This window comes from Marmota monax, unplaced genomic scaffold (assembly GCF_021218885.2).
Source record: "Marmota monax isolate L192 unplaced genomic scaffold, Marmota_monax_Labrador192_F-V1.1 WCK01_AAM20220418_F8-fsc00417, whole genome shotgun sequence".
In the NCBI taxonomy this organism is placed as follows: Eukaryota; Metazoa; Chordata; class Mammalia; order Rodentia; family Sciuridae; genus Marmota; species Marmota monax.
This window is the reverse complement of record NW_026693442.1, coordinates 415129-431373: the sequence shown is the minus strand read 5'-3', so window position 1 is coordinate 431373 and position 16245 is coordinate 415129. Positions and strand designations below refer to the sequence as shown.

Genomic DNA, 16245 nt, shown 5'->3' with positions numbered 1-16245 from the left:
TCTTTCCTTCCTTCTATACTATTTTATAAAGGAGACTTAGAAGTGAATCTGTGGATAAAGTGTAAAGTATGTGTGTGTGTGTGTGTGTGTATTCATATATATATATAAACATGTTTTTAAATATATTTTTATCTCTTTTTGTGTTTCAATCTCACATAAACACAGTTGAGGAAGAGGCTAAATGTTAATTAGGGAAAAGAAATAGATATAACATCTCAGTTTTTTTCTCTGAAAGTCTTCTGAAATAAGGCTCTGTCATCAGTTCTGTTTATTTAACCTTTGAATGATTAGGGCAGAAAGCTCTGAAGACACTAGCTACAAAGGATATAATCTTCCAGTCCTGTTACACATATCTTTTAAGATCTTTGTCAGCCAAAGGAATTTTTTGCTAATGTGTGACCCTGGAGGAAAATTCTATCCCTTGTGACTCCTATGTTATAGTCCCAGTCTGTGAGACAGTTGCAGATGGTGTGCCTGTCCCTGATATTTCATGTCTTGCATATGTCCATTCACACTCAGAAAGCCCACAATTGTAGCTATTGTACCAGAGAAACTAGTAAATGCTTCCAAGCGAAAGACCTTTTCAGCAGCTTCCGTCAAATTAAGCAAACCAACTTGGCATTTGCTGACTTTTCTTGACTGTTGAACAATCCAAACAAATTCAGTGTTAAAGCTTCCTTTGGTCATCCAGAGTCCACAATTGCAAACTCCAGTTGCTTTTATGGCACCATAGTGCTGCTTGTGTACACTTGAGTTCTTGAAGTGGTGACTATTCCAGGAACAATGGAGAGATTGATTACACATATAGATCTAGTGCTGCACATAATCCTATAAACCTAAAGTATTCCATAAATAATATGTAGATATTGAATTCTTAATTATGAAATACTAAAACATTTTGCTACCAAAGAAAGTAGAAAGTATTTGTGGGCTGGGGTTGTGGCTCAGTGGTAGAGTGCTTATCTAGCATGCATGAGGTACAGGGTTTGATCTCCAGCACCACGTAAAATAAAAACTAAATAAACAAAAGTATTTAAAAAAAAAAAAAAAAAACGAAAATACTTCTTGTGACTGCTGCTGCAAGTCTGATATATTTTTCATGTCACATCAGGATTGCACACATCCTTTAATTTCATCTGAGAAATTTAGTATCTTATGTACTCTGTATATTCCTTTAGTACTAGATTGCCTTTGTTGATACTTCTTATCTTTTTTTGTCAAAATAACCAAGATTTGGGCTGGAGGTATAGCTCAGTGGTAGAGCACTTGTGTAGCATGCATCAGACACTGGGTTTTATTCCCAGCACTGCCCTGCCCGCTGCAAAAGATAACCAAGATTGTATACTAAAGCAGTATCTTATTATTTATTTATTGTCTTCCTGTTAACCACCATTCAACTCCCAGTTTCTGGGCTCTACCCCACTTCTCCCTCTCCCCTCAGTACTGGGAGGACCTTATGTATGACAGACATATACTCTGCCACTAATCTATATCCCCAGCATCTAGGTTATCTTTTAGGAATAGGCCTAATAATAGCAACTGCCCTGCTTGAATGATTACACATAAGAAGTAGACAAAAATTCTAGCTGGGCTGGGGCATGTAGTCCAGTGGTAGAGCATTGCCTATTCTGTGTAAGGGAGGCCTTTGCATTCAGTCCCCATCCCTGCAAAAAAATAAGATATATTCTGCAAGCAGAGGTGGTCTGGTGAATGAGAAATCTGTCCTCAATGGCAGGAGACAGTTGTTCTGAAACCCAGAACTCAGTTCTCAAAATGCCCAAGCTAGTTTGTCATAAAAAGGAGCCCATGACCAGGTGCGGTACACACTGTAATCCACTGTAATCCCAACTATCCAAGGTGCTGAGGCAGGGGACGATAGCTTCTTGGTAGAGTGCCCTGGTTTCAATGCTCAGTCAAAAAAAAAAAAAAGAAGTAGGAGTTCAGGGAAGGTCTTTGAGGTAAGATTACCCAAGAAACAGAACCCATGCTAGGATCCCGAGCAAAGGATATGAATTTTAAAAAGTAGGTCTAAAATAATAATTAAAAAATAATAATAAAAATGATTTGTGGTCTTTCATTTATAAAATCACAGCCTTTTTATCATAAGTTTAGGACTTGATAAAAAATGGAATCAGTTTGTTACGTGATTAGAAATAGCTTTAACCATATGGTCTTTATATATTAGGGGAGTTTGAATTTTTAAGGAAAAGGTATCTTTTTCTAATCTCTGTTTTCATTATGCTGGTAATATTCACTCAAATCCTTAAGGTACATTACAAATTAAAATTAAGAAAAACTCATCGAGGTTTTCCTAAGCTGAATTAAATTCCATTGTTGAGTTTTATTTATTTATTTATTTGTTTGTTTGTTTTTGGTGCTGGGGATTGAACCCAGGGCCTTGTGCATGCGAGGCAAACAGTCTGCCAACTGAGCTATATCCCCAGTCCCCTTTATATTTACTCTCTTATATTTTGCATCATGGTTTAGGAGGTAAGAAAATAATGCTCTCAAAATTTTTTATGTAAGGATTATGAAGGCTTGATAATATGAGGTCTGTACAGAAAAGTCCTTATAAAACTTTTTATGTTGTTGTTGTTGACAGACCTTTATTTTTATGTGGTGCTGAGAATCGAACCCACTGCCTTACACATGCCGGGCAAGTGCTCTTCCACTGAGCCACAGCCCCAGCCCCCTCATAAAACTTTTGAGGTCTTTGGCTGCAGTCCAGTGATACAGTACTTGCTTAGAATGCACAAGGCTCAGGGTTCAATCCCTAGTATCATTAAAAAAAAAAAAAAAAAAACCTTTAGGGGCTGATACTGTACTTCAGTGGTTGAGCACAGCCTGCCTCACACTTGTGAGGCACTGGCTTATCCTTAGCACCACATATAAAATAAATAAAGATACTGTGTCCATCTATAATTAAAATATATATATATATATTAAAAAAACTTTTGAAAAGCTTTAATCCATGTGAGCATGTACATATGAAGAATACAAAATCTTATGGTTGGAAAGAATGACCTCTAATATTGTCTGTTTCAAACAGTATCTATTGCTAATAGAATTTACCCTACATTTAAGTTGATTGGCAAGTTGGCATCTACATGAATACTATCCTAAAATGGACCATTCTATCTTTGTTAAACCCTATTAAGAAGTTGTCCACTTGAGCTAAAATATGTCTTCCTTTAGATTCTATCTGTAGTAGATCTTAGTTTTACATTTTAGGATTTTATAGATCTTGGTGTACATTTTAGGGTTTTATAGAACAAATTTCCGTCTGAATTGAGGACCTAAAATTTAGGTAGGATTATGTGATGCTAAGGATCGAACCCAGTGCCACAACCCCAGCCCAATCAAATGGGATTATAATGAAAATGTTCTCAGTCTGAATTTATTTTTCCTTTTATTCCACTTCAGGAAAGCCCAAGTTTAAGAAAAGGCATTTTTGTAGATGTCAGTCTGATTTTAAAAAGAAAAACCAGCCAGGCATGCCTATAATCCCAGCAGCTCGGGAGACTGAGACAGGAGGATTGCAAGTTCAAAGCCATCCTCAGCAACAGTGAGGCATTAAGCAACTCAGTGAGACCCTGTCTCTAAATAAAATACAAAATAGGGCTGGGGATGTGGTTCAGTGGTCGAGTGTCCCTGAGTTCAATCCCTGGTACCAAAAAAACAAAAACAGAAGCAGGGATGCTGGCAAATATAGTTATAATCAGTTATGGTTTGGAGACTAAAGAAAATATTACTTAATCATTTTGGAATTAAATGATTAAGTAATATTTTCTTATCTCATTGCTCAGTTCTTTGCTTTAAGAAAACAATTTTTTTTCAGATAGTACTCAGAAGGTAATGTTTTTGCCTTTAAAAAAATAATAATGTTTGGGTTGGGGCTATAGCTCAGTGGCAGGAGCACTTGCCTAGCATGTGTGAGGCACTGGTTTCGATCTTCAGCGCCATATAAAAATAAACAAATAAAGGCATTCTGTCCATCTACAACTACAAAAAAAAATTTTCTTATATAACGTTTTGTGTAAAAAGTAAAAGGTAATGGCCTAACATTTTCCAACTACAGATTTTCTTTGCTTTCTCCAAGAAAGTTTACTTTGATAGAAACAGGTGTGATTATAAATTAAGAGGCAAGGAGTAAAAAGTTGAGACCCCCTAAAATGAAATTTACTTTGGGAATGAGTTGGCGCCTAGCTGACTGTCCATAAACTAGAGATTGTATTGGGACTTGATGTGTGTGAATTTAGCCCTACCTTCTGTAGTTCAGAGGTTATGACTACCAGTGGGTTGCTTCTAAAGCTATATTTGAGAATCTAGTGCCAGCTGCTGGAAGAGCTACATAACTTGATTTCAGTAGTTCTAACCCTGCTGTGCTTTGGACTTCTCCCAGTGGACAGCCCTGGAGTTTATCATTCTAATTTACTCCAGCCCAAATCAGAATTTTGACAAATTTAGTCCATAAAGCATATCTTAAATCATTGCTTATCCATGCCGTTTAAAAATATTAATCTTCTCTTTGGTGTTCTCTAATTTAATCTACATACATTCTAGTTCATAGTCTGCATTACTTGAAAGTTTTTGAGACTGAAATTAAGTAAATCTCATGGCAGAGTAAGGACTACAGGAGGAGTCATAGAATTTCAGTTTCAATATCCTTTGGGTTTTGTTCATCTCTGAAAATAAGGCCTGCTGGTTGGACACTATGGTGCATGCCTATGTTCCCAGAGGCTGAGGCAGGAGGTTCAAAAGTTTGAGGCCAGTCTCAGCAACCTAGCAAGGACACCTGCAATCTTAGTGAGACTCTTTCTCAAAATAAAAAATGAAAAGGTCTAGGGATTAGCTCAATATTAAAGCACCTCTGGATTCAATCCCAATTTAAAAAAGAAAAAAAAAAAAAAGCTCTACTAAAAGAAATTGGAATTTTTTTCCCTTTTTTTTGGGGGGGGGGTGTCAGGGGTGCTTAACCATATCCCCAGCTCCCCCACCTTTTTTTTTTTTTTTTTGGTCGGGGAGAATGCTGGGGATTAAAACCCAGGGCCTTGTGCATGCAAAGCAAGCACTCTACCAACTGAGCTATATCCCTAGCCCCCAATTGCGTTGCTGAGGCTGGCTTTAAAATCAAGTTCTTCCTGCCTCAGCCTCCAGAGCCACTGGGATTATAGGTAGCAAAGGGATTAGAGGATTACACCAGGCCTGGCAAAGAGATTGGACCTTAAGATCTCGTTATGTTTTTGTTTTTTAAAGTCATTTTTGTTCCTTGTGTCTTTAAAGCCCAATAATTATGTGCTGCCAGAGGATTTAAGAGTTGTAGAGATCATCTGGAGGCCTGTTCAAGGCTTTCCTTTCTGGTTCTGAAGGCTTTAAAAATGGAAACTTGAAATGCTGATGTGCATGTGGTTGCCCATAGGGACTGTCATCCGAGGGACACAGAACCACTGCTTCCATCAGAAGAGGAACCTGTCAGTTTTTTCCTATAGAGGGTTTCACTGTCCATATACTCTTTTTTTTTTTTTTTTTTAAAGAGAGAGAGAATTTTTAATATTTATTTTTTAGTTTTCGGCGGACACATCTTTGTTTTGTACGTGGTGCTGAGGATCGAACTCAGGCCACACGCATGCCAGGCAAGCGCGCTACCGTTTGAGCCACATCCCCAGCCCTCACTGTCCATATACTCTTAATAGCAAACAACGCCCTAATATGTCCTGAGAACAGGTCTGGCTTTTAGTTGAAATGAACAGCAGATTGATACTATTTGAGGGCTGCTCAGCTATCATGCAATCCACCTGATCTAATGGGTGAAGTTAAGAAAAAACATAGAGAATTCTTGTTTGAATTTTAGCATTGGAATTGAATCAAAGGTACTATTCAGGTTAAACTTAATTAGCATCAGAAGGAAAATAAATTGACATTTTCTTTGGAGGGTTTCATGACTATTTCTGCTGTATTTTTAAACTGTACTTAGATATAGTCTCTCTACGTCTATTAGGCTCCAGTAGCTAGTAGAAAGGGCCACTTCTGCTTGAATCTCAGCTGACATATATCCCATAGTTGGACTCAGTGCCATTAAAAACCTGTCACTCAGAACCATTCCCCTAGAATCTGTTGACTAGGCTGTGTGGTGCTTAAAAAAAACCACATCTGAATCATCATTCCTCAGAGAACTGGGGATGGTTGGCGTCACTGCCTGGTCCTAACTTGGACCAGCCTGCAAATAATCTTTCCAGAAGCTAAATGGAGAGGAGGAATAAAAGAAAAAAATATTCTTCAGAGACTTGGAAAGGTCACAAGTGACATCATGGAAGAGTAGATTATAGGATCTCAAGAAGAGCCATGTTTTGCTGGACTAGGTTTTTCTTGTGTTGGTGCCTTCTTTGGTTACCTGCAGTGAGAGGTGTGCTTAGAGGTCTTATTTGCCAAAGTTGAGACTGAGTTCATCTCATACCTTGTTCTAATACTTTGAGTATATGAAACAAGGTTAGAATGTTAATTTAGCCTGCTCATCTCCAGCTGTGCCCCCGTGAAAAGGCTGCAGCTCCTGCAGCATGCTTCCTCTACTATGGAAAGAAACTAATTGCTGGGTACAGGCTAAAGCTGACAGGCTGTTCTTTACTCAGCAGCAACTGAAAGTAACTTAAAAAACATTATTATTATTAAGCATTTATAGCCACTTTTCATCTCAAAATGCTTTCTAATCATTTCTATTTGCTCTTCCTATTAATGTCCCTGAGAAGCAAGTTAATATTGTTATGGTTACATGTTGCACGTGACATACTAGAGGAACAGAGGATTAAGTGATCATCTTTTTGGTATCATCTATGGTCTGCTTTGGGTACCCTCAAAGTGGAAGCTGAGGTGTACATTTCTGTTCTTTGGCTCTTTGAACCTGTTTCTTCACTTCTTTTAATTTGGTTTGTGAGTATTGTGACTTTTATGCTTTTTAGCAGCTTACAGTAACAGATGTGTTTTACATATTGTGCATACACACACAAAGACAAAACCAAAACAGGAAATATTACTTACTGCTCAAGAAAGGCACAATATTTTCTGTTCTATATATTTCTTTATGCCAATTTCAATCCATTCAGTTTTAAGAACCATTGGTTGGTCATGCCCCACCATGGTAGGGACACTTGAAGCTAAAGAGTACACAAAGGCACATTTTAATGGAGCATTAGTTTTATTCAGAGGTAAAGCGAGAAACACATTTTGAAACCATACATAGAGGGCTGGGGTTCTGGCTCAGTGGTAGAGCACTTGCCTAGCATGTGTGAGGCACTGGATTTGATCCTTAGCACCACATAAAAGTAAATAAATAAAATAAAGATATTGTGTCCATCTACCGCTAAAAAAAAATTGAAAAAAAAAAAAACAAACATGGATGCATGATAGAATTTACTTCATGGAACTTCAAAAAACCTTTGTTTTTATGATGGGTTACTTTATGCTAAGCATCTAAAATCCTGTCACACACACACACTCACACACTCACTTCCTTCCAATGTGTCCATACTTTGCTCTTCTGTTAAGGGAAGGGAAGCACACTTAAAAAAAATGAAACCTTTTTTGGAACCTTTAAACTATGTTCACATCTTGTCCAAAAGCCAAAGGAGATAAAAAAAAAAAACTTGTATGATCATATTCAGTATTTACTCTCTGACAATCACTATTCTAGAAACCAATAATCCTGTGGTAAACAAAAGTCCCTTCCTTTTTAGAATTTGTGCTTGGTTGGAAATGGTATGTTGCATCGAGACAACCATAAACAAACAAACAAAAAAGTATGTTGCATGGTAGTGAGGACAATGGAGGGGGCTGAGAATTGAGGTATGAACTCCTAGGGTTGGAGATTGAATGATGTAATTTTATAAATACATTGATCATGGAAGAACATTAATGCAAAGACCTAAAGGAGGCAGGGAGAAAGCCATGTAGATTTCTGGAGGAAAAACATTCCAGATAGAAAAAAGAGCAAATGCAAAAAGTAGTAGCATGCCTGGTGTATGCAAGGAAGAGCAGCAGACTGCTGTGACTGAGTGGAGCTAATGAGGGAGGGTCGAAAACATGACATCAGAGGTAATGGCCAGATTATAGGCAGTTGTTTACTGTGATTTTATTTTGAATGAGATGGGAAGTCACTGGAGATTTGAACCAAGGAGTATTTATGAGCTGACCTACATTTTAAGTTCACTGGGTGCTATGTGGAGAACAGCCTGGGGAAGCCAGGGTTTGCGAAGTAGGAGTTGCAGGAGATGGGTAGAGACAAATGCAGAGGTAGGGAGACATTGAAAAGCTTTGTAGTATTCTATTTACTGAGTTTGGAAAGATAGCAGGAGGTTCTACTTGGGGTTGGAGAGGAGAGATCAAGAGTTTGGTTTTGGACATATTCCTTTTGGGATCTCTCTAAGTTATCAAAGTGAATATATTAAGTAGGCAGTTGGATGTATATGTGATCATTAATTTCCCATAAGCAAACTAGGAATCATGTTAAAGCTCACAGAAGTAGTTCTCCAGAGTGCCTGGATTATATCTTCTATTCTGAACCCGTTGGGATAGTGAATTGTAGAATAAGAAAACAGCTCCATTAATTTCTTTTCCACTCTTTTCTCTCTGCCCCCCTCCCTCCCCTTTCCTCATCCCTTCCTGTCTATCTCTCTCACTCTCTCACCCTCCCCCTCTTCCTCTTTAAGGCTGATTCAGTTCTATTAAAGAGTAGTTGACATCAGGATTGGAACTGAACTGGCTTCGTACTGTGTTTTTCTGTTGGTTTTTTTTTTTTTTTTTTTTTTTTTTTTTTTCCTAAATACCCAAATAATGATTGGAATATCCTTGGAGAATCTAGCATTCCTTGGTTTATGATCCACTACCAATGTTCTTCTTTCTTAATGTGCAGATATTATTGTAGCTCAGTCATTCAAAACCAAAAGAATCTCCACATTATCCCATCCCCTCTCTCTCTGCCTCACTGAAAATCCATGTGTGTGCCTAATGAGCAGTGTTACTGGTGAGATTTTGTTGTGCATACCAAAGAGGCAGAGGAAGAGTTGAGAGACCAGAGTTTCATTCCATTTGCTTTCTTTCCCTTAATTTCATGCAGCAAATGTTTCTTGCACTAGGCAGTATGTTAGTGAAAATGAGAACCAGCTCCTGCACTCACAGAGCTCTTTGTAATATGAGTGAGCCTGATGAAAATAATTACTTTATGCCATAATAGAAGTATATGTGCTAGGTACTGTGGGGAAGCTTTAGAGCTTTCTGAGAAATTTCAAAACTGAACTGATTCTTAAGGTTAAATCGATATTCTTCAGACAGTTGAACCTTAAGGAGAATAATATATTAAAAACAGAACAACATGTAAAAGGGCACAGAGCTGTGAGTTTCAGTATTGGGGGAACAAGAAGTAATTTTGATATTGTTGAAGTGAAGGCATAGACTGGAGAAGCAGGCAGGGGTCAGATTCAGAAGAGTTCATATATTCTTGGAATGAACAGCATCCTAGGCAAGGGTAAAAAGTTTGAAAGCTGCAGAATACAGATTTGGAAAGTTAAAGTAAAAGAGTTGAAATGCTTCCACAATGAGAGACCTATGCAGGAGATCCTAAAAGATGATATTTTATCAAGACACAGTAGCAAAAAAAATAATTAAGCTAACAATTCTCCAGTAAGCTTTTAAAAAATTTTTCTAGCTGGGCATGGTGGCACATGTCTGTGATCCCAATGGTTCAAGAGGCTGAGGAGAAGGACCAAGAGTTCAAAGCCAGCCTCAGCAAAAGCAAGGCACTAAGCAACTCAGTAAGATCCTGTCTCTAAACAAAATACAAAATAGGTCTGGGATGTGGCTCAGTCATCAAGTACCCCTAAGTTCAATCCCGAGTACCCCAAAAAAAAATCTTTTCTAATCTTTTTCTAACATAATGGTTGTACTACATTTCAGCATAAGAATTCAGGTAAGTTTAATATGGTTATCCTTAATTATGAAAAATTCTCAGTAAAACAGGAGATAGTGAAAAGCGTAAGTTTTTCTTTATCAAATACTTGTTATAGTACTGGGAGGCAGGCATGTTCTGTATGCTGTGCAAATATTAGCTAATTATACTCATTACAACTCCATGAATTCTAAACCATTGTGATCTCCCTTTTATAGACAGAAAACTATATGAGTACTACTTGCCCAGGGTCAAACAGCTGCAGGTGTCAGAGTCAGAATTTGAAATCAGCTGTTTTGACTCCCAAGACTATGCTCTGAACATCTTTGTGTGCTGCCTCTCATAGGGTGTCCCCACTTCTCCAAGAATTACTCTAGAGCAGAAGTCCTGGAGTAGTCTTCAGGGTGTGTTGAAACTCCTGCAATTGCATGTCAAAGTGTTGCTTGTGCATTTTTCAGCAAGAGTGTTCCTGGCTTTCATCCATTTGTCAGAAGAGTCCCAAAGGGCCAGGCACAATAATCCCAGCTTCTCAGGAGGGTGAGACAGGAGGATTGCAAGTTAGAGGCCAGCTTGGGCAATTCAGAAAAACCCATCTTAAAATATAAAAATGTTTGGAGATGTAGTTCAGTAGTAAAACACTACTGGTTCAATCCCCATTACCAGGGAGGGAAAAAAAATTAGTAAACATTGCAATGGATGGCACAATGTGAGATATTACTGCTTTATATTCAAAGATGATAGTAATGATAGTCACATTTCTCATGAGACCTAAATGTGACCCACATTAATTTCCCTAGTCTTCTCTTCTAGATGTCCTTTGCAGAGCCTAACACTATTTCAGAATCTTCTTGGTGCCCTTATTTGAAACAAGAGTTCTCTTTCTAATTCTGCTGAGTACCAGATGAATTAGAAAATACCTTAGTCCCAGAAGCCCACAACTGGCATCAGTCCTTGAAAGCAGTGCTCTGGTCCATCTTAAAGTGTGAAGTCCCTCTTTCTTAACGTTTGTTACTCTGCTTAAATCTACTAGGTTTGATCTTTTTGAGAATTCTATAAACTTAGCATTGTATGTGATGTAGTTTAGAAACTCCTAAGGTTGGTAAATGAAAGATTAAAAGCAAAAATTACAAGGGAAGTAATTTGAGGGATTCTTGTGGGAGAGAGATGAGAAAGATTGTCAAGGAGTTATAACCAGACAGTTATGGAGGAGGAAGCAAAAGTACAGTTTAAGTCAGGAAGATGAATGATAAAGAATGTAAAAGGACTGCAAGTACTTCAGAAAGAAGATATTTTGGATCTTATTGCAAAATTTTAATGAAGAGACACATGGTTGAAGTGTAGGTATTTGTCCTAAAAGCGGGAAGGGACAATAGTGGTACCAGACAAGCACTTCTTTCCTTTTTTTTTTTTTTTTTAAAAAAAAGAGCAAAATGAAAGATAAATAGACATGGCTACTGATCACAGAATTTGCCCAGAGAAATTCTTTCCTACAGTGCAAAGAGCATTGGTAGGAAAGTCACTATGACAGTAACCAGTGGGAAGTGATGCTTTGGAGCAGTTTTCCTCTCTCTCCTTACCGTATATGGGTCTTGTGCTGCAGTGGAATCTGCCTGTTTCTGAATGTGTACACCCATTAGTCTTGCCCCTAATAGATGTGCCTAACTGTAGCTTTTCTAAAAACAGCATGCTCTGAATTGAGCAGACCCTGGTAAAATCACAGCCCATAAGATTGTATTGTGAGTGGAAAGCTCATTTCTTTGCTTACGAAAAGGCTGAAAACTTCTTAAAATCATCAGGTTTACCAGTGTTTGACCCAACAAGCATTTTTCAACAAAAGACCTAGGAAACAAGAAATAACTTTAAAACACATATCTAAACAAAGATGAGGCAATATGGTGCTAGTTGCTGTAGAGAGAAAAAAAAAAGATCAAGGTTTAGAGTCAGACAAATATAAGTCTGAATTCTGATTTTTCTGTATAGTAGCTGTATGATCCTAGATGTGACTTGGTCTTTCTGAACCTGGGTATCCTCATCTGTAAAATGAGAGATGAATGATACTTACTTTGTTAGGCTTCAAAAGGGATAGTTAGAAAAAGGATTAGATATTAATATCATTAGTAAGTAAACTTAGTAGGTGCTAACAGCTATTATTAACAATCATAGAAACAATTAACTGAAGAAAAAAATTTTTAGTGGTACTGGGGATTGAACCAGGGGCACTCTACCATTGACTTACATCTCAGCACACCCCACCCTGCTTTTTTTTTTTTTTTTTTTTTTTGAAGGATCTTACTAAGTTGCCCAGGCCTCTAACTTGGAATCCTCCTGTCTCAGCCTCTCAAATCACTTATTAAAGGAATGTGCCACTGCACCCAGCAAAAGAAATAATTATGGAAACAACAACCAAAAAAATAGATAAATAGATTATTATTTAAAATAGATTATTATATAAAATAGCTAAATAGATTATTATTCTAGGTATAGAAGTTGTGCCGTGAAGATGGCCCTTGTGGAGAAAAGTAGAGTTGCAGATGGTCAGAGTTCTAGGACAGTGGTGTAATAAAGGATGTGTTTTGCAGTGTATAGGTTAGTGTGTCATGATTTGAGGATACCTTCACTGACCAAAAGAGGAATGAAGTAAGCAAATAGATTTTTAGACACACAACTTTTTTTCCCCTCTTACCTGGCCCCCTCTGATGTCCTCATTTTCCCTTGTTGGTTTCCTGGCAGGTGGCTGTTAAAAACAATATTGATGTCTTTTACTTCAGCTGCCTCATCCCACTCAATGTGCTTTTTGTAGAAGATGGCAAAATGGGTAAGTACATCCTCCTGTCCTTCTGCTAAATATACCTTTGCCCTTCCTCTGAATGTCAAGAGAACATAGCCCTGGAAATACATGTTATTTTGTGGTTAAAAAAAAAAAAGTAGGGTAAGGATATCTTAAAACCCTAATAATTGTTCCTTATTTATTTGCCTGAGTCACGTTGTTATTGTGTTGCCATTGGTCTCTAAATCACAGCACATAGTATCTGAATGTTCCAATCAGAGGAGTACACCAAGATTCAGTGTAAGAGGTTTGGGGAAAAGGTAGACGTGGACTTGATCTTAACTGTACCATTTATTGGCTGTGTGACCATGGGCTAGCTGATTAGCTTTTTCTGTTTTAGTTTTCATGTTTGCAAAATGAAAATTGTTTTTATAATGACTTAATGAGGTAATATGTATGAATGTTATACTTTGTACTAAGTTCTTACCTCCTCAAGATAAATAAATCAGTAATTTGTAATAAATCATTAGTACTCCCTATGTGGCTGTTGACATTTCTCTCTTCCCTTGTTTAAGAAACCACTACCTGATAAAAACTAGCCTTTCAGCCAGGTGCAATGGCACACACTCAATCTCAGCAACTTGGGAGGATGAGGCAGGAGAATCACGAGTTTGAGGTCAGCCATGCCGATTTAGACCCTGTTTCAAAATAAAAAGGGCTGGGGGTGTAGCTCATTGGTAGAACACTTATGCATGAGGTCCTGGGTTGGATCCTCTATACCACCATTCCCCGCCCCCCCCAAAAAAGCAAACTAGTCTATATTAGTAGCTATTAAGTTATATTGGTGCTTAATTGACTTGATCTTTACAGTGGCTCTTTGGGGATAGTTGGACAGATATAATTATAAATGAAGAAATTCAGGCTCAGAAAGGTCACAGGACTTACCCAAAGTCACCCAAACAGGAAAACAAGGGAACCAAAACTGACTTCTAAGTGAAAAACTCTTTCCCAGTGTATCTTCATGCTTTTGAATGAGGGGTTGATTGATCTGGGGTTTATAATACCAGTGTAATAGATAAAAATTGGCTCCAGTTCCAGCCTGCTGCTGGCTGTATTGCAAGAGCTAGTATTCCAAAGGGGAAATGTGCAAGGCACCAAAAATGAGAATACTGACAATACATCTACCCTTTCCCCCTGCTTCCCAATACAGAACGCCAGGTCTTCCTTGCAACATGGAAGGATATTCCCAATGAAAATGAACTTCAGTTTCAGATTAAGGAATGCCATTTAAATGCTGGTGAGTAATAGTTAAGTTTCATTTTCATCTTAATAAGCCAATTAGATATTTTAAGGTTTTATCTTTGCTTTATATTCCTCTTTCTTTCCACATCTCTAACATGTTTCCAGTGGGTAAGTGTTAGACACATTACTTTGCAAAGCTCTCTTTACAAACTTGGGATATTTCGATATAAGGCACTAGATTACAAGCTAATAGATTTAGGAAACAGACTAGAAAGAATCCATCTACACAGTTCTTCAGTAGTTGAAGACAAGTGATTCATATTACTTAAACATCTGATTAACTCGGTTAATCAGATGACTTAAGTACATATTATTTAAACATTAAAGTGTCCTTTGAGGATATGCACTTTCCAAATAATTAAAAGGACCATTTCATCTTTTCTGCCAAAACCTTTTGATATTGAAGGAAAGGTAGCTATCTTTCTGAGAATCCTGTATTTAGAATCTCTTTAATTTATAATTAAAGAATGCATTGTGGTTGATTAAAGCCTGGATGGTAACCTTTTTCTTTACTGCCTTGTATCAGCTTTTATATGATGATTTTGTCCTCTTTCATTCACCATTAAAAATCCCCAGACTCTTTGGTAGTTAATTTTATTACTATAATAGAACATAAAAAGAGGTAACCTAAGAGGAGAAACAATAGCAGCTGTCATTCCCTAGGGTTTTGTTTCACTGAAGTGGAAGAAGCTCTTCACTGTTTAGAGTCCTGCATTTTGTGCCTGCCTCCTCCCTTCTTCTCCCCCTTCGACACCCCCTTCATCTGTCTCAGTATAAAGATTTTATGAATTCAAATGAAAATGAGCCTTGGTGCTTGGTCAGTATCTCCTTCTTCCTCATTTCCCCATCATTTCCTCTTCCACACTTTAATATTTCTCATAAGGTGCTTTCAGCACACTTCTATCTTCTCTTGAAGATGGAGCAGGATATTGGGGGAAAGAGGCAATATGGCAATTCAGAGAGTTGTTCCAGGGGGGCTGGGATATAGCTCAGTTGGTAGAGTACTTGCCTTGCCCAGCACTGCCAAAAGAAAAAAAAGAAAAAAGAAAGTTGTTCCAACTTTTTGTTTTTAATTTTAGTTTTTTGGATCTCTGTGTTGTTTTCATCTTCTGTGTTCAGATAGATCTTTTCATATAGAGCTTTGAAATCTGAAAGTGATCAGCTTCTTCCTGTGATGCCTCTTTTGAATGTGATGTGGATGTAGGCCTTCTTTGAGAGATTCAGGAGACAAGCCCTGCTTGAGCCCTCAGATATAAAAGACAGACAGACTGACATTTTTTGAATGTATAAACTTCATGCAGAAGTTTGCTTTTGATAAGGATTACCTTATACCTCCTCAGCCCTTAGAGAGGTGTTGAGTGTTGACTCTTATGATTTCTATCAAAATAACTAGTTAGTTGATTCTCTTCATCTTGTGCCATGTCATAAGTAGGTGACTGTCATCTGTCCCTCTCACTGAGACTGACTGGTCAGTTACCATGAACCAACTTTACATGGAACAAGCTATTCTTCAAGAAACCCCTGTGTGCAGAATGCACAGGAGCTAGTGGTAAAAACCAAAATGGGTCTCTTCAGAGAAGCAGCCTCTACACTCACTTGGAAGAGACGGGACCTGGATTAACCATCACCCTTGTGGCAGTTGATCCAGTAGCAGCATTTCAGATAGCATGTTCCTGAGATCACTTGTTTCTCAATAAAAAAGGGTGTAGCGTCTGTGGTCAATTAAAGTTGAAAAATACAGCATATGACATGCCTCTCTTAGAAGTTGTCATTGCAGGGGCTGAGGTTGTGGCTCAGCAGTAGAGTGCTTGCCTAGCATGTGTGAGATGCTGGGTTCTATCCTCAGCACCACAAATAAAATAAAGATATTGTGTCTAACTACAACTAAAATAGTATTTAAAAACAAAAAAGTTGCCATTGTACATTCACACACTAAAAGCTCAGAGAAGGCTCTATTAAAGAAACTGTTTAACTCAGTGTTAGCTGAATTTATTTGATCATAGAATTTAAAATCATGAAGTGCTTTTTAATGTCTCATGGAATATCATTGTTTCTTGAACATGATCTGGGAAATTCTGGTCTATGTAGCCAAGAAAAGCCACAGTAATTGGAAGTTAGGTTTGGTTTTAGAGGTCCAGTGTGAAAGAGACATGCTTTTTTCATAAAGAAAAAATGGAAGTTGGAATGAATGAGAGCTTTAGTTTGCCCTGCCAAAATAATAGAAAAAAAAATATTATAACTC

General features: G+C 37.7%; 1 protein-coding gene across 4 annotated transcripts in view; it reads left to right on the top strand.

Annotated features, from left to right (window-relative positions):
- Positions 1-16245, top strand: part of Ap2b1 (adaptor related protein complex 2 subunit beta 1) — a 114320-nt gene that overhangs the window by 88953 nt on the left and 9122 nt on the right. For all 4 annotated transcript variants that reach the window (XM_046457537.2, XM_046457539.2, XM_046457536.2 and 1 more), the window contains 2 exons: positions 12665-12749; positions 13912-13998. In XM_046457537.2, the coding sequence (XP_046313493.1) occupies positions 12665-12749; positions 13912-13998 (172 nt within the window). The remainder of the gene's footprint in view (positions 1-12664; positions 12750-13911; positions 13999-16245) is intronic.